Raw genomic sequence first — 25,228 nt, forward strand, 5'->3', positions numbered from 1 at the left:
GCTGAAATTGATGAATATACTTGCTTTATAATTTTATACGGTGCACAATATGATATTTCTGCTGATCGATAATTGTGCCTGGTCAGTATTTACACAGCATCCACTCAAATCAAGGTACCTTTAATTGGAATTCCCAATGTTCCTGTTTGGTTCAAGCCCAAGTCAAACCTAGATGTATATTGTTTATGAAAGGTGGCCTTTTCACCGCTGAGTCATGTGGCTGTTAGCAGAATTTGCGTACAAGCCAAGTTTGCATATGAGCCCCTGTGAGAGTATTACTCAACAATGAAATGTTATTTCCTGTAAGCCACACTCAACCTCTCCTGAATGTAAACATCCAATAACATTTCTAATGGCAGGAATGTCTGGCTCTAATCATTAGGCTAACTCTGAGAATGGCAAACATTGCAATATGAGTGAAATAATTCAAAACTGAAAATTTCACCTCATACACATCTGAAACAATTGCTGTCAATCTCCAGCCTAACCATTTGCTCAAAGAGAAAAGGCAGGCTGAAACATTGCCCATGTATTGGCACTATTGAACAACTTATCTTCGTGAATTTGGCTTATTCTCTGAAAACTTCTTCTCCAATTATTGAAACTTCTAATGACAATGAAGATTTCAGGAGGCTTAATCATTCCAATCTAATGAATATTTCAAAGGATTTGAATAAAGCAAACATTGGAGTGACAGATGCTGGATAAATTGCTGTTTAAAGTCTGGTTAATCTGAGTATACCCTATCCAGATTTTTTTCTAAATATTTACAAATTTCAACTCTCTGTCAGATGAAGGTTGCAGTTAGAAAGCATAGCTGAATTTTTTCTTTCCTAGTGGACCTACAGGTACTTAAGCCCTTTTAGTATAGCCTATTTAATATGAGATCATAAGACCGTCAACATTGGTGTGCCGAATTAGGCCATTTGGCCCATTGAATCTGCTGCACCATTGGGTCATGCCTGATTTATGTTCCCTCTCAACCTCATTCTCCTTGCTGCTCCCCATAACCGTTGACATCTTTACTAATCAAGAACTTATCAACCTCTGCTTAAAAATACCCAATGACTGGGCCTTCACAGATGTCAAGGCAATGAATTTCACAGATTCACTATGATCTTGCAAATGAATTTCCTCCTCATTTATTTTGTAAAGTGGCATCCTTCTACTGTTTGAGTCTGTGCCCTTTGGTCCTAGACTCTCCAACTTTGCATGTCTACTCTATCTAGGGCGGGCCTTTCAATATTTGATAGGGGTCAATGAGATCCCCTCTTGTTCTTCTAAACTCCAGTGAGAACACTGGACTTAACATTAAATATTAAGATACAAAAAGTAAATTCAGATTCAGCAGAAAGTGAATTTTGTTTTAGGAGGTAACATTAGAACAATTACATAATTCAAAGTAATAATTACATGTTTTAAAGATAGCTGTGTACTTTAAATTGCACTTTAAGGTCCAAATTATTCCCTACCCTGCTCAGTCTGGGTTTATTTGTTCATGTTTCTTAAACCCACAACATTCAGAGGGAATCATAATTGATATGATGTTACATCATTTTTATCACACACTATGGGGTAGACATTTACTGCTGTAAGTATGTTCACAATACAGATCTGTTCTGGTAGGCTTATGCCAACAGAGGAATATCTGTAATTCATGAAAACTTGTTTGATAGCTTCTCTATATTAATGTGTAGAAGGACAAAGGGAACAATTAAATGGCCAAACTTCATGCTGCAGGTTTCCCACCAAGGTGCATACTGATCAATTTGTAATGTTATTGTTTTCGCAATGTAGTTGAAATAAATTCCTGCAATTCACTACCTAACACTGACTTCATTGCAAGACCTGCAGCAGTTCAAGAAGGTGATGCACCATCAGCTTCTCAGGGAGGTGGCTGAGAAAATCATTTGGGAACTAAGAAGTTGGAAAATGCAGAAGTCTTAATCAGTTGGGAACATTGGCGGGGAGGGTGTGAAGAGATTTATTTATTTGGAGATACAGCACGCAACATGCCTTTCCAGCTCAAAGAGCCACACCACACAGCAACCCACTTATTTAGCACTAACTTAATCAAAGAAGCATTTACAATGACCACTGAATTTATTGGTATGTGCTTGGACTGTGGGAAAAAAAACAGAACATTCAGAGGATACCCAAATGATTCACAGGGAGAATATCCAAACTCCTTACAAGTGGCACTGGATTTGAACTCTGAACTCCAGAATGCTCTAAGCTGTAATAGCGTCATGTTAACTGCAATGTTACCATGGCAACCCAAGATAATCTTCTGAGGATGAGATGCTTGGAATCTTGAAATGATTGGGGGATTGATGAAGATGATTGTGAAAAGGGGTTGATTTTATGTTTGTAACTCCAAATTATAAAATTAATTGAAAACAAACCATAGAGATGGGAATAACAAGTCTTTCGTTTTTACTTTTAGTGAGATGCGTGGGTACGGCATAGTGGCGTAATACATAGAACATAGAACATAGAATAGTACAGCACAGTACAGGCCCTTCAGCCCACAATGTTGTGCCGACCCTCAAACCCTGCCTCCCATTTAACCCCTCCCCGCCTTAAATTCCTCTATATACCTGTCCAGTAGTCTCTTAAACTTCACTAGTGTATCTGCCTCCACCACTGACTCAGGCAGTGCATTCCACGCACCAACCACTCTCTGAGTAAAAAACCTTCCTCTAATATCCCCCTTGAACTTCCCACCCCTTAACTTAAAGCCATGTCCTCCTGTATTGAGCAGTGGTGCCCTGGGGAAGAGGCGCTGGCTATCCACTCTATCTATTCCTCTTAATATCTTGTACACCTCTATCATGTCTCCTCTCATCCTCCTTCTCTCCAAAGAGTAAAGCCCTAGCTCCCTTAATCTCTGATCATAATGCATACTCTCTAAACCAGGCAGAATCCTGGTAAATCTCCACTGTACCCTTTCCAATGCTTCCACATCCTTCTTATATTGAGGCGACCAGAAATGGACACAGTACTCCAAGTGTGGCCTAACCAGAGTTTTATAGAGCTGCGTCAGTACATCGTGACTCTTAAACTCTATCCCTCGACTTATGAAAGCTAACACCCCATAAGCTTTCTTAACTACCCTATCTACCTGTGATGCAACTTTCAGGGATATGTGGACATGTACCCCCAAATCCCTCTGCTCCTCCACACTACCAAGTATCCTGCCATTTACTTTGTACTCTGCCTTGGAGTTTGTCCTTCCAAAGTGTACCACCTCACACTTCTCCGGGTTGAACTCCATCTACCACTTCTCAGCCCACTTCTGCATCCTATCAATGTCTCTCTGCAATCTTTGACAATCCTCTACACTATCTACAACTCCACTGCACTACCCTCATCTATATGCCTGATCACCTCCTCAAAGAACTCTATCAGGCTTATTAGTCATGATCTGCCCTTCACAAAGCCATGCTGACTGTCCCTGATCAGACCATGATTCTCTAAATGCCCAGAGCTCCTATCTCTGAGAATCTTTTCCAACAGCTTTCCCACCACAGACATAAGGCTCACTGGTCTATAATTACCCGGACTATCCCTACTACCTTTTTTGAACAAGGGGACAACATTCGTCTCCCTCCAATCCTCCGGTACCATTCCCGTGGACAACGAGGACATATACTATTCCTGCTACTACTATACTACTACTAATGATGTATACTATTCACATTCCTTTACATATAACCTGTAATAAACAATGCAAACAACAAAGAATACTTAATTAAACAATATATTCACAATATTAATGGAATATTACTGAAACATTAAATACACAAAACTCCTCCCTGCTAAGCTATAAACTTCAACTTAATATTCAGATGGCATCCACAGTAGAATAAATTTTAAATCGTTCCATTCAAGGCTAAAGAATTAATCGCTGTGGACGATTTCTTAGTCTTGTGAGATAACTTCATGGCTGACAAGTTGGAGGGGGTGGGTGGCGGTCACTCTGCTTGACAGGTGAGAATTCAGGCTGTGAAACTGTCTCAGGTTCTGGGGCCTCCTCCATGGTAGTTGTAGGAGTTAACTCTGGGACTGCAGGAAGTGGTTCTAACAACTCTGACTCAATTTCTTCTGGATGTGTTGACATCCCAAACAGTGCACAGCAAGCTGCTAAATCTGCTGATCTGTCTCAGGCCACCAGACAATGCTTTGAGCCAACACTTTCATTTTAACTATGCCTAGATGACAAGCATGTACAGTAGCTCCTCCAACACTTCAGCTCTCGGTTTGAATGCTACAACAACTCTAATTCCCCACATAAGACAATGCCCGTCAAGGGCAAGTTCATCTTGGTCCTGGTAAAATGTTACCGTGGCAACCCAAGGTGATCTTCTGAGGATGAGATGCTTGGAATCTTGAAATGATTGGGGGATTCATCTATGCTATAACAGGGAACATTTGATTTGCATTAGGGAGATAAGGTCAAGAGGAGTGTCCCCTTTTGTAAACTTTCTCAGGACTTTCCTTTTCCAAGCACAAACAGGACATACCATCAGCATTTCCATGATTAATTTATCACTTGAATTTGTTTCTGTAATTTTGTCCTCTAAGAAACAGAGCTCATCTTTGTGTTTATGCTCCTGCTGTTAGTGGAGCACTCTTCTGTGAATTGAAAATGTACACTCATGGTTTATGATCAGTAATGAACGTAAACTCTCTCCCATGCAAATACTGGTTAAAATATTTTACACCATAATCCTGACTTCAGGCCACTCCATCAATCTGTGTGTAATTTTTTCCTGCAGTGGTAAGGCATTCATTTTCAGTGCTCATAACATGTAACATGAGTAACACCCACTGTATGCCATAAGGCAAGACATCACAGGCAACCTTCACTGGATGATATGGATCATAGTCTGTGAGTACAGTGTCTGACATCACCATTTTCTTTACATTTAGGAAATCCACCTCACACTGCTTTGTCCATTGCCATTTCTTCTCGATCTGTAGTGGAGCACAGTAGCCACGTCTGGCAAGAACCTGCTAATGTAATTGCCAATTCCTAACAGCTGTGACATTTCCTTTGGTCTTTGCGCATCGACCACTGCTTGAATTTTCTCAGCCTTGTGTGTCAACAGTGTGACCACAGTAAGTGATGCTTAGCTTAAAGAATTACCACTTGTGTTGTGATCAGAGGCCATAAACTTCTAATCTTTTTACAATTGTCTTGGGATTTGAAGATGTTCTTTGCCATCCTTACTGGTAACAATGATATCATCCAGGAAGCACTGTGTGCCTGGGCAGTCTTGTAGCACTTGGTCCATAGCTTTCTGCTAGAATGCAGGTGAAGATACTACTCCAAAATTAATGTTATTATGGCCATTAAGCCCTTTTGTGAGTGCTTATGGTGAGAAACGCTTTAGACTCTTCTTCCATCTCCATCTGTAGGTAGGCCACAGCTGTCCACATTGCTGAAGTGTTTCCCTACAGAAAGATTTACAAAAATATCCCCTATCCTCTATCTTAGGTAGAGGGTATTGATCTTCTTTCAGTATTGGGTTCTTGTTGACCTTAAAATCACCACAGATCCTGACGGATCTATTCTTCTTGACTACTGGGACCACCTGCATTGTCCAGGGGCTCTTTTCAACCTTGGAAAAAAATCCATTCAACCTTGTTGCGATCTAGCTCATTGGCTACTTTATCGCAGATTGTTCAAAGAAATGGACAGGCTTTGTAAAACTTGTGTGTGGCATTTTCATTTAACACTGTTTTACCATTGATATGTTTGTTTTCCAATGCCATCCCCCAACTTTCTTTATCTGCTTTCAGTTGAATCAATTGCAGGGAATGTAGCGTGCAAATTGTGGGATGATGTCCAATCAAGTTTAGTTGTCTCAGCCAATCCACAAACCCACAATGCTGGCCCTCCTACTTTTACCACTATAAGCCAACAGTGGCTTGTTGGTTGTTTTACTTCGCTGTTACAAAAGTCATTCCCACAGGAGTTATCTTTTCTCCAGAATAAGTTCTTAGTTGGATATTTGCAAGCTTCAGTTCAGTATCTTTGAAATGCCATTCAAACACCTTTTCTGGAATGACTGAAATAGCCAAGCCAGTGTCCAATTCTATTTCAATTAATTTGTTGTACACTTCTGGTGTAAGCTATATTGCTTGTCTATTGTTAGTTTTCACTTTGTAAATCTACTCAGTCCTGTTTTACTCTCATCATTATCAGATTTTTCAATCACCAGCACGCAGATTCATGTTCTTTTTGAAAGTACAAATTGACTTTTTATCTTCTTCTCTTCCCTATTCAGCATATTTATTTTATTTTCTGCCTAATGTGCTCTTGGTATGTGTCCTACTTTATTGCGTTTTCTGCAAGTTTCGTCTTTAAACTTGGATTGGTCTGGTGTACGTGAGGCCCTGCCACAACAGCGACACAATTTGTTCAGCCAGGCGGGTTTCAGTTTAGCTGTTACAATTTTGTTCACGTTCACTTTCATTCCTAACTGCAACTCAATTGCACCTCTGGCTTCTGTTTCCATTGATACAGCTATTTCTACTGCTCTTTTAAATATAGGTTGTGCTTCATTTAGAAGTTATTTTTCAAAGCTTTCTTGTAAGATTCCACAAACTAAATGATCTCTCAGTGTATCATTAAGCCTATTACTGAACTGACATGCTCAGACAACTTCATTTCAGCCACATAAGCAAAAATGGACACCTCTTCCTTTTGATTCCACTTAAGTAACCTGAAGTGTTGTGCAGTCAACCGTTTTCACTTTAAGTGTTCCTGCATTACTTTCACGATATCAGAAAAGCTCATTTTGGTTGGATTGGTTGGAAATGTTCAACTTCCAGGCAAATTGTATGCCTTTAGATCGAATGCACTCAGTAAAATTGGCACTCAATTCTCATTGGCTATTTCATTTGCTATAAGTGCTGCTTAATTCACTCAGTACACAATATCCAGTTATCTCTTGAGCATTTGAATGCATCTATCTTCCTAATATAGCCAGCCATTTATTATCATAATTATTTATGATTATGATCACCTGGTACTCACTGTTTATGAAATCCTGAATTTGTCTATTTTCTGCCCTTATTTTTAAAGCTTAGATGTCTCTGACCCTTCTCAAAGGAGCACACGCTGTGCTGTTTTTTAACTCAGCTGTTTCTTGCTGCGCTTTTTAAGAACTCGAATGTCACACTGCTCTTCAAGAGATGGTAGTCATCCTGGGTTCATTAAAAATTTCTTGTTGCCACTGTTATGATTTGTAACTCCAAAATACAAGATGAATTGAATGCAAAAACATGGAGCTGGGAATGATCTGTCTTAATGAATTATGTAAGCAGCAAAGAATGCTTAATCAAACAATATATTTACAATATTACTCAAATATTATTGCAATATTAAATGCACAACATTTGGTTGGAAAGAAGTTCAATAGGAGAAACCAGCAGCCATGAAGAGATCAGTAGGATGGCACATTGGGATGTGTAAAACGAATCTATCTTGAGGACGATTGTAGTGTCAACCTCCTGGTGGTAAATCAGGGGGCTGTTGGACCTCTTATATCCAAGCAAGGACCAGTTTTCTTTTGGGTGAGTGCTTGTCTCAGTATAAATCTTGCGCCATGTCAAATGGTGTCAACTCTGCATCGAACACCAATTGACATTATTAGACACATCAATTGCCCTTTGTATTAATGCAGATTGTGCTTGTCTGGAATATTGAGATAAAAACTATGCAAGCACTAAGTAACACACACATCAAAGTTGCTGGTGAACGCAGCAGGCCAGGCAGCATCTCTAGAAAGAGGTGCAGTCGACGTTTCAGGCCGAGACCCTTCGTCAGTGTTTCAATAAAGTGCACTTTGGCTCAAATTTTGTAATGGCAGTGATGAAGGTATCTACACTTGCAATTACAGTGGATAGTGTTTGGACAGTAATAATTTGTCTTCCACAAGCTATGCTGCATTAATATTTAAATGAGTAATTCAAAACTACGGTGCATTGATCTTCATCAATCATGGGATTGAGTTTAGGAGCCGAGAGGTAGTTTTGCAGCTATATAGGACCCTGGTCAGACCCCACTTGGAGTACCGTGCTCAGTTCTGGTCGTCTCACTACAGGAAGAATGTGGAAACCATAGAAAGGGTGCAGAGGAGATTTACAAGGATGTTGCCTGAATTGGGGAGCATGCCATATGAGAATAGGTTGAGTGAACGTGGCCTTTTCTCCTTGGAGCGACGGAGGATGAGAGGTGACCTGTTAGAGGTGTATAAGATGATGAGAGGCATTGATCGTGTGGATAGTGAGAGGCTTTTCCCCAGGGCTGAAATGGCTAGCACGAGATGGCACAGTTTTAAAGTGCTTGGAAGTAGGTACAGAGGAGCTGTCAGAGTAAGTTTTTTATGCAGACAGTGGTGGGTGTGTGGAATGGGCTGCCGGCGACGGTGGTGGAGGCAGATACGATAGGGTCTTTTAAGAGACTCCTGGATAGGTACACGGAGCTTAGAAAAATAGAGGGCTATGGGTAACCCTAAGTAATTTCAAAGGTAAGGACATGTTTTGTGGGCTGAAGGGCCTGTATCGTGCTGTAGGTTTTCTTTGTTTCTATGTTTCTAATGCACATGAACACACAGCATTTTCTAAAGATGAACATCCTTAACAATGCAAAAACAAAGTGCTGATGTATTTGTTTGTAAGTGAATAATTAATGGTGTTAATTATAATTAAATCATCTCTTTGACATTGTTAAATTATTTCTTATATGTGTGAAATTTCATTTCTTGAGATTATAATTACTGTTGGAGGTATATACTAATTTTATGTTTCTGTCACATCACTCAATCCCATTTTCAATTCTGTTTATTTCACTTTTTCAACATGTTTAAACATTAAATTAAATACTTGCATCTCCTGGTTGAGATTCATTGTGCAGTAAGAGTTTTCAGTCTAACTGGATTAAGAGACAATATTTCCTTTCTGCTTGCACACAGTTGGATTCTAGAAATCACAATGAAATGTATTTTTTAATTACTGGAAACTGTCATATAACAGCCTCATAAAGTAAATGGACAGTTGTAAGCATAATGAATTACAAACACTTTTCATATGTCACTGTCTGGAAAATTAAGTAATTATTTTTATCCTAAGAGAAGGACTCATTGAATGTTTTCATTTCCCTGCAGGAGATTATGTTGTAATGTCAGTGTATTTCGATCTCAGCAGACGAATGGGATACTTTACCATTCAGACCTACATTCCTTGCACATTGACTGTTGTTTTATCCTGGGTATCATTTTGGATCAATAAGGATGCCGTACCAGCAAGAACATCATTAGGTAATGAAATGCTTACACCACAATTATTAACTTTATGTACAAGAAATATTTGAAACTTGTCTAAAAGTAATTAATATTCTTTTAAGAACACATCTTAATTCAGCTGCTGTCGTCCCCAGTTTGTTTGGTCTATTGTTTTCACCAGGAAAAGACAATGAGGGTGTAATGTCTAATAACCTTCTTTGGACATATTTGAGTATAGCAATATTTGACTATGTAAAAATTCAAATATATACGTGTATATTGTTTGTATGTATAAAGGGGGGAAGGGGGAAGGGGGAAGGGGGGAACTGGTGAATTAATGCATATGTGGGTACTTGGTAAGAAAGCAATTATCAGCATGTAATTGGAGTGACAGTCCTAAAATTGATACATCTCTGTAAGATCCAGCAATGGCAATGAACATTTAAGTATATTTAACAAAAAAATCAGTCATAAGTTTAAGATTTATTTTTGTCAGTAGTGGGAGCAAAGTTTTGGCAAGCAGCTTAAAACAAAGTGCTGGAGGCACTCAAGGGGTCAGTCAGCATCTGTGAAGGCAAAGTGATGGTCATTGTTTTGGGTCAAGCAGCTTCAAGACAGAAAGTATCATGTGAAGTTAGTCTGTATAAAGAGGTGAAAGGGACAAGTGAAGCATAGACTGGTAGGTGATAGGTGGAACCAGGTATGGACAGGGATGATAGACACATGGAGCCGATAGGATGGAAGAGGGTAGCTGAAGACAAAGACAGAGGCTGGAAAATGATAAGTGGACCTAAAAAACACAGGTGGATAGGTATATGGCAAATGGGCAGATGGAACCTGCAGCAGAACAGTAACAAATCGAGGCAACCTGGAGTGAGGGGAATGGAAACATTGAACAAAGGAAGAGAGAACGTAGACCAGTCAGAGTAGGAACATAGTTCGGGTAAGTTTATTTGAAACTGGAAAACTTAGTGTTCATATTATTGTATGTTAGCCAGGAGGAATAAACCGCATAAAGTGCTGGAGGAACTCTGCAGGTCAGGCAGCATCAATGGAAATTAATAAACAGTTGATGCTTTGGGCCAAGACCCTTCATCAGGACTTGAAGTGAAGGGGAAAGAAATCAGAATAATGCTTCACTAGGACTCAACAGCCCTCTCTGTAACTGGATCTTGGACTTCTTGAGAGAAAGCTTCCAGTCAGTTCGAGTTGGCAGGAACATCTCAAGCTCCATCATGCTGAGCACTGGTGTCCCCCAGGATTATCTGCTCAGACCACTGCTGTTCATGCTGTTGACTCACGACTGCACTGCCAGATCCAGCTCAAAATGCATCATCAAGTTCATTAATGATGCAACAGTGGTTGGCCTAATCAGCAACAGAGATGAGTTGACATGCAGGGAGCAGGTAAAGAGGATGGCCAAATGGCGTGAGAACAACCACCCGAGTCTTATCGTGTACGAGACAAAATTGATGATTGTGGACCTCAGAAAGGCATAGATCAACCACTCTGCATCACACATGAATGGCTTTGCCGTAGAGAGAGTGAAGAGCGCAAAGCTCCTTGCTGCACACATAACAGACTATTTAACCTGGACCTACAACACCTCCTCACTACTCAAGAAGACACAGCAGCGTCTACACTTTCTGATGAGATTGAGGCCTGGAAGTCTCCCTGCCCCCATTGTAACAAATTTCTACAGGAGCGCCATTGAGAGTGTCCTGTCTGGCCGTCTCACTGTGTGGTATGGATCTGCAAGGTATCGGATCACAAGACCTTACAGAGGACAATAGAATCTGCCAAGGGGTTAACTGGGGTCTCCCTCCTGCTGATATTAGACACTTACTGGGAGCGTTGCAAACCAAGGGCCGGAAGCATTGTTGAGGATACCTACCACCCATCACACAATCTCCTTGACCCACAACCATCAAGAAGGAGGTACAGAAGCATCAAGACTAGGAATGTCAGACAAGGTGACAGCTTCTTCCCTCAGGCTACAAGACTAATGAATACCATCACACCACCAAGATCTCTTTTGTAGGACTCTTTACCTGTGCTGCACACTACATGCATTTTGAATTATATGTTTAACTTTTTATGGTAACATTTGTAATGTACTATGTGTAATACATGTTTAATGGGTGCACTGTGGTCCAGAGGACTGTTGTTTCATTTGGTTTTATATATGTACAGTCAGATGACAATAAACTTGAACTAGAACTTGATTTGCAATCTCTTGTGCCTTCAATTAATCTCAGCCATGTAGTTCCTGAAGAGCTAACATATTTGAAATCAGTATTCCATGCAGTACAGGTGACTTCTGTGTTCCTAAAAAAGGACCATGAGTTTCCATAAAGAACAGCCATGTTCTTTTTGCTTGTCTGAGGAAACACAAGTTGAAAAAAATTGCGTTTTTCTCATGACTTCCTCAAGAGTGATTTGTGAATTCTGTAAGCATGAATTTCCATAATCCACATGACCATAATGCAGGGGCTGCCTGTATGTCATTCATTTGCTTATGTAATGAGTTACTTTTTAGTTACGCCATTGCTTGTGTTCTTCTATACTTATGCAAAGAAAAACACCTCAATCATATCGTGGCTTGTGCAATACAGGGTGTTGCAGTATGGCTCATAGTAAATATCTCTGAAGTGCATTGATAGGTGTAACATGTAGAAAGATGACAGCAAAAATCTGCTAAAAGCAATGAGCTCTGTTGCAAGACAATCTGCTGAGACAATCAGAGAGATGCTATTATCACCATATGAAAGGGGTATCACCATATGAAAAAGGGGATGGACAATGGCACTCTGTGCTGTTTCCTTCAGTACTGGACTGATATCCACTTTAACACTGTCTACTTTCTAGCATGACTGTGAAAATCCATTCCTCAATTTCAAAAAAGAGAAGGAGGGAAATCCTGGACAATATAAATTCATGGCTAAAGTCATGTTAGCTGCTCATTATCACAAATGTTAATTGTTCCATCCGATTAGTCGTAAAGGACTTTGGATTGTACTGTGATTGTGGAAGGTACTGTATGAATAAACTTTGTTGTTTTCTTTCTACTTAGATTTTAGGGCAAATGCTTTGCAGTGGAATTTGAACCAAAAATTTACCACCTGAGTAGCAAGGGCTTCCACAGAGCCAAGGCCGAAGTGATAGTTCTTATTACAGGCATAAAGTTACTGTACACCAATTGATAATTCCAAAATTCTAATCAAGAAAACATCCTGTTTTATATTACAGAAGTGGATCTTTAGTCTTTATGATTTATTTAGCAAATGATATTTGACCCAAGCATCTAACAGTAATTCTCTATATTACTATTTATGATATTTGAAATATGAAACAACTCTTATGGAATTATTTTATAGAAAACTGTGAGCTGACTCTCTAGGCCTAATATCAGATGCCAAAATACATTCAGGACTTAGCTGCTATGGTCAGCAGTGCTTATGAGCTTAAATGTCAGATTCAATGGGATGTTCAGCAGCATATCTCTTATCTGAAAACTTTGAGGAAAATGTAGTTTATACGATGAACAGAATTGAAGTGCATTCCATTCTGATTTTAGTTTCATTCAGTGGGATCTATTACAGATTGATTTTTTGCTTTCTAAATGGGTAGTTATGTCTTCCTTTGCTGCTAAGTCGTTCACAGATGTTTAAGTTCATTGAACGTCAATGAACACACAGCTAAAAGCTAATGCAATATATAGAAGGCAAACAGAAAACACTTGTATCATCATTGCAAGTATGAGCCCAAACCTTCAGGATCTCAGTATGTATTGACAGCAATTAATTTTATGATTAGTAAGATTTTAGTTAATATATTTAGTTGCTAAGCAAACAATGTGTAAATAAGAGATGAATTACACATCTTTGTCTAATTTTCTAATTATCAGAACTTTAAAGGCAAGGTGAAATAAGCAAATGTGTGAAAACACTTATGGTTTCAAGTCATGAATAATGAGATTGATCACAACCTTGATCATCGTTTCATTCTTGTTACAGGTATTACGACTGTCTTGACCATGACTACACTAAGCACGATTGCTCGCAAATCCCTCCCTAAGGTTTCCTATGTGACTGCTATGGACCTGTTTGTGTCTGTTTGCTTTATCTTTGTATTTGCTGCTTTGATTGAATATGGGACCTTGCACTATTTTGTCAGTAACAGAAAGCCCGCTAAAGACAAAGACAAGAAGAAGAAGAATCGAGTATGTACCTTACTATAATGATATTTTTAAGGACAATTATTGATGTTAGTGTTTGCATGCATGATAAAAATATACATTGTTGTAAATTTTGACATTAACACATTTCTTCCAAAGGTTAGTCATTGCTTTCTGTTATAGCACTGATTACTTTAAAGACCAAAATGCTGCTCAACATTTTTATTCTTTTATAAAAAAAAACTTGTTAGGCTTGCAAAAACATGTTAACTTATAGTCTGAAATAGTATAATTTTTACTGGTCCTCTCTTGCCATTTAGAATAAAAACAGCCATTCTATTTTCTAGATGGCTAAATAAATTGGTTTATCTCGTTAGTATCTAACCTTGTGGCAACAGAGAATTTGCAGACTGCACTTTTCAAATTTTCACCGTTATGTTTCGCCTTTGCTTCATGCTTATGTTTCAACCCGTCCTACAGATTGAACTGTACCCTCATTACTGTCTTCAATATGTGATTTAACTGATGTATCTCTCAATTGATCACTGTAACTAGATATAATGCTGGGTAAATTATGCCATCGCACATTTTAAGAATTGCATTCTAAGTAAACCTACGTGCACTTGTCATCAGCATACGTAAATGAAACATTACTTATGTACTGTATAGATAAAAAGATGCATTTTACAGGAATATTCTTTGTAAAGCCATTTGCCTATGGCTTTCATGCAATATATGAATGAAGGTAAAATGTTACTCAGGATAGATATTAGTTGTTCGTTCTACTGTAAGTCTATATTATTCTATCTGTTACTTTAAACTGTGTTATTACTTTCTTCTGTTCTCCTGCATTGTATTTATAATAACTCCCTTTAAGCATTTTTCTTTTTTTTTCCAAAAAAAGCTTCTTCGGATGTTTTCCTCGAAGGTACTTCATTTTCTTTTTTTACAATAGAAATAATTTTAGTATGTCAGAGTGCTCACCAATAGACTGAGCCTATTAATGGGACAGATATTGCTCCCTTCAGTCAGCAGTCCTGTAAAGAATAGTGCCCTGTCTGCTACTAATGAGTATGACATTACTATTTCTGTTCCCTGCAATATTAAGGGTAAGATCCTGCCCTCCGTGCACCATCTAGTCCAATGGTGTTTCATCTGTGGTGAGCTGAAGGACCAGATGTATTGTGGGTTTGGCCACTCAATATTAAGTCAGTCAAATTTGACACATTTAATAAATGCTGGTGAATGCAGCAGGCTAAGCAGCATCTATAGGAAGAGGTACAGTCGAAGTTTCGGGCCAAGACCCTTCGTCAGGACTAACTGAAAGAAGAGATAGAAAGAGATTTGAAAGTGGGAGGGGGAGGGGGAGATCCGAAATGATAGGAGAAGACAGGAGGGGGAGGGATGGAGCCAAGAGCTGTAAAGTTGATTGGCAAAAGGGATACAAGGCTGGAGAAGGGAAAGGATCATGGGACGGAAGGCCGAAGGAGAAAGAAGGGGGGAGGGGAGTGCCAGAGAATGGGCAAGGAGTTATAGTGAGAGGGACAGAGGGAGAAAAAAGAGGACAGACAGACAGACATAAATAAATAAATAAATAAATAAATAAGGGGTGGTGTACGAGGGGGAGGTGGGGCATTAATTGAAGTTAGAGAAGTCAGTGTTCATGCCATCAGGTTGGAGGCTACCCAAATAGAATATAAGGTGTTGTTCCTCCAACCTGAGTGCCACACATTAGCTGACATTTCATTAGAAATTTACTGTAAGTAAAAGTATTTTGCTGACCTTCACTAGAAATGTCTATGAGTAAAAGTATTTATATTTTAACATTTTAATGAATCCTTGTGTTTTAAGTTAAGTTTGCAAATTGAATCTGTTTTTAAAGTATCTTTCTTATTTTGTCACTTTAGTTTTTGACACGTTTCATTTTTTAATTGGTTAACTTGTTTTTCAACTATTTTTAAATGTCTCTGATCTTCAGCAAAATTTGGTAACAATGAAAAGTTACTTGCAGTAGTCAGAAAGCCATCAGGACAGTCCAAGGACCAGGCCATTTTTACCATCACCTGAAGCCTAGTCACTTCTCATTGGCCAGTCAGCTTCCTGAAACAGCCACACCAGCAAACCTGGCAGGATGATGAAAGTTACATATTTGCAAATTATGCCATCCCATGAAAGAGAATACAATGCATAATGTAGCCGAACATCACAAGAAAAATGTACATCCTTCACATTTTAAGTGCTATTTGATTTGATTAGTTTTTTGTTCTGGTAACTACATAACAGACCAGACTCCCTGGCTATAACCAAAGCAGTGCCATCTTGGAACACCTGCAAGTGTGATTTGCCACTTAAGTCCACTTTAATCTTCTACAATCCTGCTTGTGTTTTCAACTAACTTCTTAGGATATCTTTGGGCCTCCAATTTAGCTGCAAGTCCTTTCATCTTTATAACTGCTTCTTACATTCACTTTCTGAATATAATTCTTTTCCTGTAGCTTTCTAATTTTTTTCCCCATTATATGGTAGTTTGGATACCGGACATGATTTTAGACTTACCTGATTTCATATGACATCATCAGACCCTTAACTGAAAGATGATGAAGTATGCTTCTCTTTCCATTGGTTGCATTTCCAATCCCAATCAGCTGTAGAATAAAATAGTTGTTTCAAAGTTTCCAAAGGGGATATTATAATAAAATATTTTTCTCAAGTTATAATCATGGTCTTCATAGAAGAATTCTAATTTAGTCATGTTGAAATCATGCAAGTGTTTCTGCATCAGAGTGGAAAAGATAAGCCGAGTGTCATAATATTTGATTCCACCTTTCCACATTTTGTCTGGTATCTTATCTCCCTACTTCAAATAATCTCTTTACCTGAAAGTGATTATTAGTTCAACCCAATAGTTAGTTTCCAGTCACTTCTGGTTATCTAATCATGCAATTCAATTTTAAAAGTGCACACTCAGTAAACTTTCAGAATAATGGTCACGCTTGAGAAAGGTATGAAAAAGGCAGAGTCTTCTTAATACGGTTGGCAGAGTGGAGTTGGGGTAAAAATCAGCAAGCAGCTAAAGGTGGACATTTTGCCTACCAATATCCATCCAAGCATGAAATATCATTTTCCATAGGTTTAGGTATGTGTGGAGCATAAACATTAGAATAGACCTATTGGATCAAATTCTCTGCTGTAACTACCTTGTAATGTATGGATTTGTAAGGCCAATAACAGGATTCATAGCAGGAGAACAGCTGGTACAAAAGAGAAGGATTTGCACTCTAAATACCTTTCCTGACCTCAGGCTGTCTCAAAGTAGTTTACAGATGAGTGAAATACTTTTGAAATGTAGTTACTGTTGAAATGTAATAATAGCTTGTAACAGCAGGAGCTACAGACAGAACAGTTAAGTTTATCCTTCAACCTTCACTGAACCTTTAATGCATCCTCAAAATTAGACTATGAACCAGTACCAACACCAACATCCAGAAATAACAATCTCATTAATGTCTAATTGTTCAGTTTATGGCTTATTGGAGAAGGAGATCGGGAGTGTAAAGAGATTAATGAGTAAAAGAAATTCAAATTTCCGAGTCTCTTTCAAATAACGATACAAGAATAGATTTTAAATTCAAGCACTATATGCATCTTAATATCATTAATTATGTATCAATATAATATCAATAATAATTTAATCTACTAGGCTATGTTAATCATGCAACTTTCACACTTTTTTATTATTTTAGTTTTCCTTTAGCTGGTAGATTTATGCAGTTAAACTAACATAGGATCAAAATGAAACTGATGTCTATTTTCAGCTAAATAATCATAAAACTTTTAAATGGTAAGATATAGTTACTGTGTTTTTATGAACATTTCATTACAAATAAAGATATTTTCTGAAAATTGTTTTGAAATACAGCATTGTAACAATATGATTGTATATCATAACACACTAATCTAAAAATGATTTAAAGATTGCACTTTTTCAAGCCAGAGAATAGTTTGTTTATATATAAAAAAAGCTACAAAGAAATGTAATGGTTGATTCTCTACCAGGTACATTTCAATCTGATACAGTGCAATCTGAGGAAGCAAAAAACAATTCTGTGATTGATGACAATTAAACAATTTTCACATCCAAGATTATTTATTCACATGATTTAAGTCATCAATATAGCAAGAGTTATCACACTGACATATCAGTCTTTTCATTGCACTATATACAACTGATGAACTCTTAAAATGTAATGAGGCAGGTTGCAGTGTTTAGTGCCTGGAGATATAATCTGAACAGAATCCTCACTCTTTATAAAAAACAATAACTTTCATTCCAAGTAAATCAGAAAGATAATCTGTAGATTATGAACAGACAAAAAATATAAGTAGCTAATTTTTTATTGTCTCAAAGGATCTAACTCAGTCTCAGTGGCAGTTGACTGATCTACAATGGAGCAAATCTTCCTGGCTATGATTAATAGTTTTGAAGTGTTCCAGTGTCCAGCCACTTACAATGAAGTAAGTTCCAAGCTTATGGTTATCACATAGTCTCTATTACTGGACTCCATGTTGAGCTCAAGGGTGGATTCTGGTCCTGTCATTGAATTTTGTGAACTGACATTGAATCAGATACCCAGTAGCCAATGCCAGCCTGCAGAATGGGAAATGAAAGGTTTATTTATTTTAAATTATTTTGTATTAGGTTAATATATTTAAATGTTTAATTCTGTCCAAATGAATTTTGTATTTTCTATTTTGTGAACATTATTTCTATTCTTAATTATTCATGTCAATTTTAATATTTTTATTAAAAAGACTCACAACTTTGGCAAGCTTAGGTCTGCTGACAGCATTACATTCTGTTAAATGCTGTCAGGTCATTCTGAACTCTGGACATCAAAAAATCTCCTCCTGAGGTCAAAACGCTTACATTATGTCTCTAGGCTGTGTTGAGCCAACAGAGCTGATGCTAGAAACAAATGCAAAGGTCATCTTCTTACAACCTTTCTGTACAAAATTTCGTAGATGGCATTTATGAAATGTATTTAATAAAGTAATGTTGAAATCGCAATAAAAAGCAAACAAAACTTCCTAACATAGTGAATAGGAACATAAAAAGAGTAAAATATAATCTTTAATGTTTCAATTATCAAAGACAGAAGGACTAACAGGTGCTTTTGTTACAACAAAGATACCCACAGAAATAAGTAAAACACATCCAGGTTTGTAGAAGACTACAATAAATCCCATCTGCCCCATTCTCTCTTTTATTTTCCTTTTCTCCAACAACTTGCTCTTTCACTCACTTCCTTTTGATTTTTTTTGCCACCTACCGACATTAAGAGGTACTTTGCGGCAGCAAATTAACATTCTCACACTTTTTTGGGTCTTAGGAGATCGGAAAATCTACAGCACCCAAGGTAGGATCAAATGTAAGTTCCTGGGCCTGTTATTTATATCTACTGTTTCCAGCTGCTAAACATTAAGTAATAAAAGTGAATACAAAGCATGATCCCTCGGCAAATATCAGAAAATAAGCAAATGCAATTTTTTTAAAAATAAGAAGCAATATAGTCACCACTCACCTTATAATACATTGGGGGAATGGGTTCTCTTGAATATGTGTTCCAGTTCTTTAGTTTTTTGATGAATACACCGCCATTAAACTTGTCGTCATGATGAATTTACTTCTGTGATCTGATTTCCAGAATGTCAGACTGCAAATACAAACAGGAACCACTATAACAACTTTTAGCATCTTTCCAATTGATTTAGGAAATTAATAGCATTTCCCATCCCATTATTTTCTTATCACTATTATCAGTCAAAGGGAAATTTAAATAAAAATAATCCCGTATGTTTAATCTATGTGTCAATAAAGTCTGAGGTAAGCAATATTTTTATTAGTACTTTCTCAGAAGATGTGTTATTAGCACAAAAAAAAATTTTACTTGAGCTCTGTGATATTACAATGAATTTACTTGAATGAAATTTTGCCTAATTTTAAAATGTAATTGAAATCCAAAAGGAACAGGTCAGAACAATATTCTGCAATCCTACCCATTGTAGCTGCACACGGTGGTAAAAAATTAAATAGTTAAAAAAAGGAGAAACTCCATAAACAGAGATGGCAGAGCTCAGCATTTGAACTCAGAAGGCAAAATTGAAGCATTCACAACCATACTCTGTCAGAAGTGTTGAGTGAATGTTCTACCTTTGCTTCTAATAGCCACATCTTAATGGAGATCAATAATTACAGATCCAAAAACATTACTACAGGATTTCTTCAAGACAGGGTCAACAATATAAGACAAGATCAATATTAATGCATGGGTTTGTTGTTCAGAAAACTACCTCATGTCAAAGTATGATTTTGCACCAATTAAGTTTGGGAGGTTTGGTCCCATTTTCAGACTCAGGAAAGAAGTGTCCTTGTTTCTAGTCATCTTGAATTTATGATTTAAGATATTGCAGTTATAGAAGAAAATGACTTAAATAGGTCTGAAAGTGCTGTAAAACTTGAGATTGAATGTTTAATGCCACTTTTATGACACAACCTCATTGCAGTATTGTGATAATATTAACAAAGATAATTTACAAATATAAAATTCAAGCACATCATAACAAGGAAGCTCCCTACTATTGCCTCCAAGAATAAGTCTGCTTATTATTTGGTGTTGGGTGTGTCATTAGTGGCAGAGCTAGGAGTGTGCACAGGTTAATTGTGAGAGTTATCACTACCAATTTATCAAGTGATTTTTGAGTTTATCCTAAAATTTGAAATTATCCTTTTTTTTTTCTTTTGAACTTATGGTATTAGCCATATTGAGCAATATAGCCAGAATAATTTTTTATTGAGTTAACTTTTTTCTAAACAGTACCTAACTAAAGATTACTTCTTGAAATGATTATAGGCACCTACAGTTGATATTCGTCCTCGGTCATCTGCTGTTCAGATGAATAATTCCTCCCATCCTCAAGAACGGGATGAGGAATATGGATATGAGTGTCTGGATGGCAAGGACTGCACCAGTTTCTTCTGCTGTTTTGATGACTGCCGCACTGGAGCATGGAGGCAAGGGAGGCTACACATCCGTATCACTAAAATTGACTCGTATGCCCGGATCTTCTTTCCCACCGCCTTTGGTTTGTTTAACCTTGTCTACTGGGTAGGCTACCTTTACCTGTAAACTGGAGGAGCAGGCAGAAACATAGGCCTTACCTGCTGCTGATCCATTAAGATCAAATGTAAAAAAAAATTAACAGGAAAAGTTGTACACTTTTACATATGTCTTACACAAATTGGTGATTGACAATTCAGTGCATGTTTTTATTTTTATTTGCTATGAATTACCTTTATAAACAATCTTTTTTTGCCTGAAGGACTGTTATAAGTGAAAAGAGTGAGGCAAATTGAGCTCATTTACTTACCTGTTTTCTTGCTGATTGTAGTTACTTGACTGTCTTCCTGGCACGTGCAGTGCCAGTAAAGCACTTTGGACATAGTTTTGCACTGGAATCATAACATGGACACCTATAGCTATGGATCATTGCTCAGGACCACGCTCTCCTGTTAAAGAGACAAGGAAGGAAAACATAGGCCTAAGCATACCAATCTATTTATCATTTCAAAGATACGTTTTTCAATGATCAGTGCAACAGTTGTAAGTGAAGGATATTAAACAACTTTTTCTACAAAAAGGGAATGGAGTGCAGCAAAGCCTCCGTCTGGCATGGCATTAAAGTTAAATCTGAAAAGGATGAAAAAAAATCAATATTCCTATTGGGTTCTCAAACAATCCTCAAGGTGATCATCCTTCCTTAGCATTAACATGACATAATAATTAAAGTTTTAACAGTTGATGGACCTGTTTTGTATTCCCATCTTCATTTTTTATTTCCTTGTTACAAACATTATGTCATTGTCCCCAAGAGGCAACATTAATATTTTCTACTTGTTGGATTTAACCTTAACAAGAAGGATTTCTCATAAGTGGTGGTTGGTTGATAAGAAGGCAGATTGTCATGAGTTTGAGTTAACCATATTTCACCTAAGCTTCATTTTCTTTAGCTTCAACTTACCCTCTCCTACGTAGAATGAACCATTGCCTACACATGGTGGACAGGCTGGTACCATGTTCCCGGGCTACTACCTGGTTTGCTCTAGGACCAGCTACTAGGAAGCATAGATGGGCACGAAATCATTTGACCTAATCTAGTTAAAACAGAAATTATGGAACATCTCAGCCAGTCAACCAGCATTTGTGGAAAGAGACCCCTTTTCACCTTGGAAATGTCCCTAGTCTTTATGTAGTATCCTTGTTCTTACTCTATTCTTTACCTGAGATTAAACTATTTCAGTACATGAGCAACACATATTGAGACTTAATTGGTGTTAACAAAGGCTACAGGTATCTGTCTCACCACAAGTGTTGTATATATCACTACTGGTACCATGGTACTAATGAAAGAAACACAAATGTTCTTCCTGTTTTGAAACTGCTTGAGATCTGGGCTCAAGATTTCTTTGCACACGTGATACTTGCGCATTGCACTGTAATGATATTGATGATGATCTTGACAGTTTCATGTAAACTTTTATACGATATCTGTAATTGAACAGCTGAAGCTGACTTATATGGTGATACTAATAAAGCTAAGGGAATAGATTAATCCACTTGTGACACGCATTTTCCTTTAACCTGATATGAATGATTGTTTGCAGTGGAATGGCAGCACTTCCAGTCATTCCTCACCATTGGTTTGGTTTATAGTTCAGTGATAGCTTAAAGCTTACGTCACTTGTCTGTGAATTTTAACACATTCCATTGCTGTATACTAACCAGATTCATTAATAACAAATAACCTTGTATCATTTTGTTTGAGAGAAGAGGACATATATCAAGATCAGCTTAACCACTCAACTTAATGTTGAAGCAGAGTCTTTGGGGAACTTGATGGCTGAAATGTGCATCTCATTTTTAAATGAATAACATTCTTTGACCTTAAATTCAAAAACTACTCTAGCTGCAGCTCAAGAGAAAAAAATCAATCACAGAAAGCACCCTGAACTGGATTATATATTTTTTAAACAGAAAGCATCCGTGACTGCACTTGGAAATATAGTTCTTGCATTGAAATATTCACATAAGTTCAAAGGCAGAGTACATATAATTGCTTAGCCTGACATAATGAGCAATTTGTTAGAATTACTAGGACCAGTTTTATCTTTTAGTTTCTTCAATTTATTTTTCAATCGGTAATAGCCTTTTTGATGTTATCTAATTGTAATTATCAGGCTGTGTGTGCTCATGGTAGCTTAAGCCTTCTTGTCTCAAGTGTATTCAGTGGAAACAAGTATTTAAAGGATGTTATTTTCATGAATGCTAGCCGGTAGTGTAGTGGCATCCACACCAGCCTTCGAGTTGACTGGTCCAGGGTTCAAATCCAGCCAGCTCCTGGCTTGGGTTGAGCATCGAGCTAAAAAAAGACTAAAAAAATGGCAAGGTTACTGCCTGATGCATCACAAGCTGTGGAAAGGAACAACAACAACAATTTTCATGAAACGGTATTCATGACACTGTTTTCAAACACACAGGGCAACAACATGCTCCCATCCTGATTGCTGAATACCGGCCAGATTTGTTGCACTATATAATGGGGCTTTGACAATTCATTATAGTCTTAAGCATGCTAGGTGGAATGAAAAGATGATTTGCAAGTTACTAATACAAGTTAGAAGAAGGAAGAGAAGAAAGTGTAAATGGAAAGGAAGAAGGCTGTATACACCAGGGGTTCCATGTGAGCTATATTGTATATTGTATGTTGTATATCAAGGAACAATATTTGAGGAGCCTACACTTCTTTATGACAGTGTCAACAGAAATGTGCCATATGCTTTTGCCATATAGAGCAGGATCACAACTACATTTCTAGCGACGGAGGAACAGTGAAGGTGTGCATGCCATGAGCCTCTATGCCTCAGGACGTCTCCACTCTATTGCAAGGATATATTTTACAATTTTTTAGCACATCTCTGTTCAAAGATCAGCAGACTACAAAAGGACATAGATAGATTTCCAAGGATCCCAGGCTTCCCTATGGTATAGGCCCCTTTGTGTGCTGCTATATCCCTTGCAGCATGAGAACCCAAAGATATTCAGAAATTGAAAACCATCACTCTCTCTGAATGTCCATTTGGTTTCTAACCAGAGATAAAAGATCATGATGGCCATTGTAAAATACTCAGCAGAGAAGTCATGACTCTTTTTCTTATGACAGACCACTTTACCCTCTGCTTTTTGCCCTTTCTTTTATTGAGAGAAGCGAATGGTTGATGAGAAATGGAGATGCATTTTAATGAGCAATGTATGAGGCTATTTATTCAGTTGTTGAGATATGGTAGTTAATGACGTATTCAGTGTTTTTTCCTACACCTGTGAAGTCAATTAGATTTCTTAGGCATGACATCTCACATTTATCTAATTGCCTGCTTCCTGCCAAAATGGCTTCATAGATTGAAGTAGCGATGCTCTTCCACTTTGCTTACCAAGCCTCTAAAGTCATATCTGGAAGTCTAAAAGCCCATTCTCAGAATGTTCTGTCATTCCATCTAATGTAGTGAGATTACTTTCACCACAAGGCTGTTCCTGCTTCAAGAGTTGCAGTTGCCTTGCTCACTGCTGTCTACCTTGAGCCAACTGTAGCCATTAACAAAACTGAACTATCATTAATACCTACAGCTGGAGGACAATTATTTACACAATATGGTTTAATCACGCACCATGATTGTAGCGCACATTTTCTGGTGCTATCCAATTTAAACTTTTTGGTCCATGCACAAATATTGTCATTTGGCTTAAGGACTGGTGTTCTGATTTTAGCAGCTTTTAAAAAAGAAAGTAAACTTAAGACAAAACAATAGATATTAATTGGCATTTTTGTTGTCTTTTATGCATTATTGTCCATTGTGACTGCTACAAAGGTGAGCATTTAACTCGTAATGGAGAGGCTGCCAAGAAACACCATTTGTAGTTGTCAGTTAGCTGAAGCAAGGTACCATTAAAATCTTGGCAGTGAACAACATGTTTCAGTAAGCTACTGGCTGTGATTCTTTTTAGATCTTGTCACATTTAGAGAATTCCAACATTGGCTCTTCTATCAGATAACTTCACGGAATTGCGTAATTCTTCCTAAACTGTGGACGTTTACATAATAATTCACATATTAAAGTAATCATGCAATGATGTCACATTTTTTACATCAAAGTCAAAGACAAGTTTTTGTCATCTGCACCCACAGCGCCAATCTGCTAATTAAATTTGCCAATGACTCTACATTGATTGGCCTCACCTCAAACAATAACGGGGTGGCCTACAGGGAAGAAGTCATCTCTCTGACAGAGTGGTGTCAAGAAAACAGCCTCTCCCTCAATGTTACAAAAATAAAGGAGCTGGTTGTGGATTACAGGAGGAATGGAGACAGGCTAACCCCTATTGACAGCAATGGACATGGGTTGAGAGGATAAACAGCTTCAAGTTCCTCGGCATCCACATCACCGAGGACCTCACGTGGTCTGTACACACCAGCTGTGTGGTGAAAAATGCACAACAGCGCCTCTTTCAAATCAGACGGTTGAGGAAGTTTGGTCTGGGCCCCAAAATCCTAGGAACTTTCTACATGGGCACAATTGAGAGCATCCTGACTGGCTGCATCACTGCCTGGTATGGGAACTGTACCTCCCTTAATTGCAGGACTC

At 37.8% G+C, this 25,228-nt stretch overlaps 1 protein-coding gene across 2 annotated transcripts in view; it reads left to right on the forward strand.

Moving 5' to 3' along the window:
• LOC140200867 (gamma-aminobutyric acid receptor subunit gamma-2) overlaps positions 1-20,660 on the forward strand; it is a 73,629-nt gene extending 52,969 nt beyond the window's left edge. The window contains exons 4-7 of one of the 2 annotated variants that reach the window (XM_072264502.1): positions 9,180-9,332; positions 13,313-13,518; positions 14,378-14,401; positions 20,385-20,660. In XM_072264502.1, the coding sequence (XP_072120603.1) occupies positions 9,180-9,332; positions 13,313-13,518; positions 14,378-14,401; positions 20,385-20,660 (659 nt within the window). The remainder of the gene's footprint in view (positions 1-9,179; positions 9,333-13,312; positions 13,519-14,377; positions 14,402-20,384) is intronic. The other variant, XM_072264503.1, reaches the window with a different exon arrangement.
• The last annotated feature ends 4,568 nt before the right edge of the window (positions 20,661-25,228 follow it).

Source organism: Mobula birostris, chromosome 7, assembly GCF_030028105.1.
Source record: "Mobula birostris isolate sMobBir1 chromosome 7, sMobBir1.hap1, whole genome shotgun sequence".
Lineage (NCBI taxonomy): Eukaryota > Metazoa > Chordata > Chondrichthyes > Myliobatiformes > Myliobatidae > Mobula > Mobula birostris.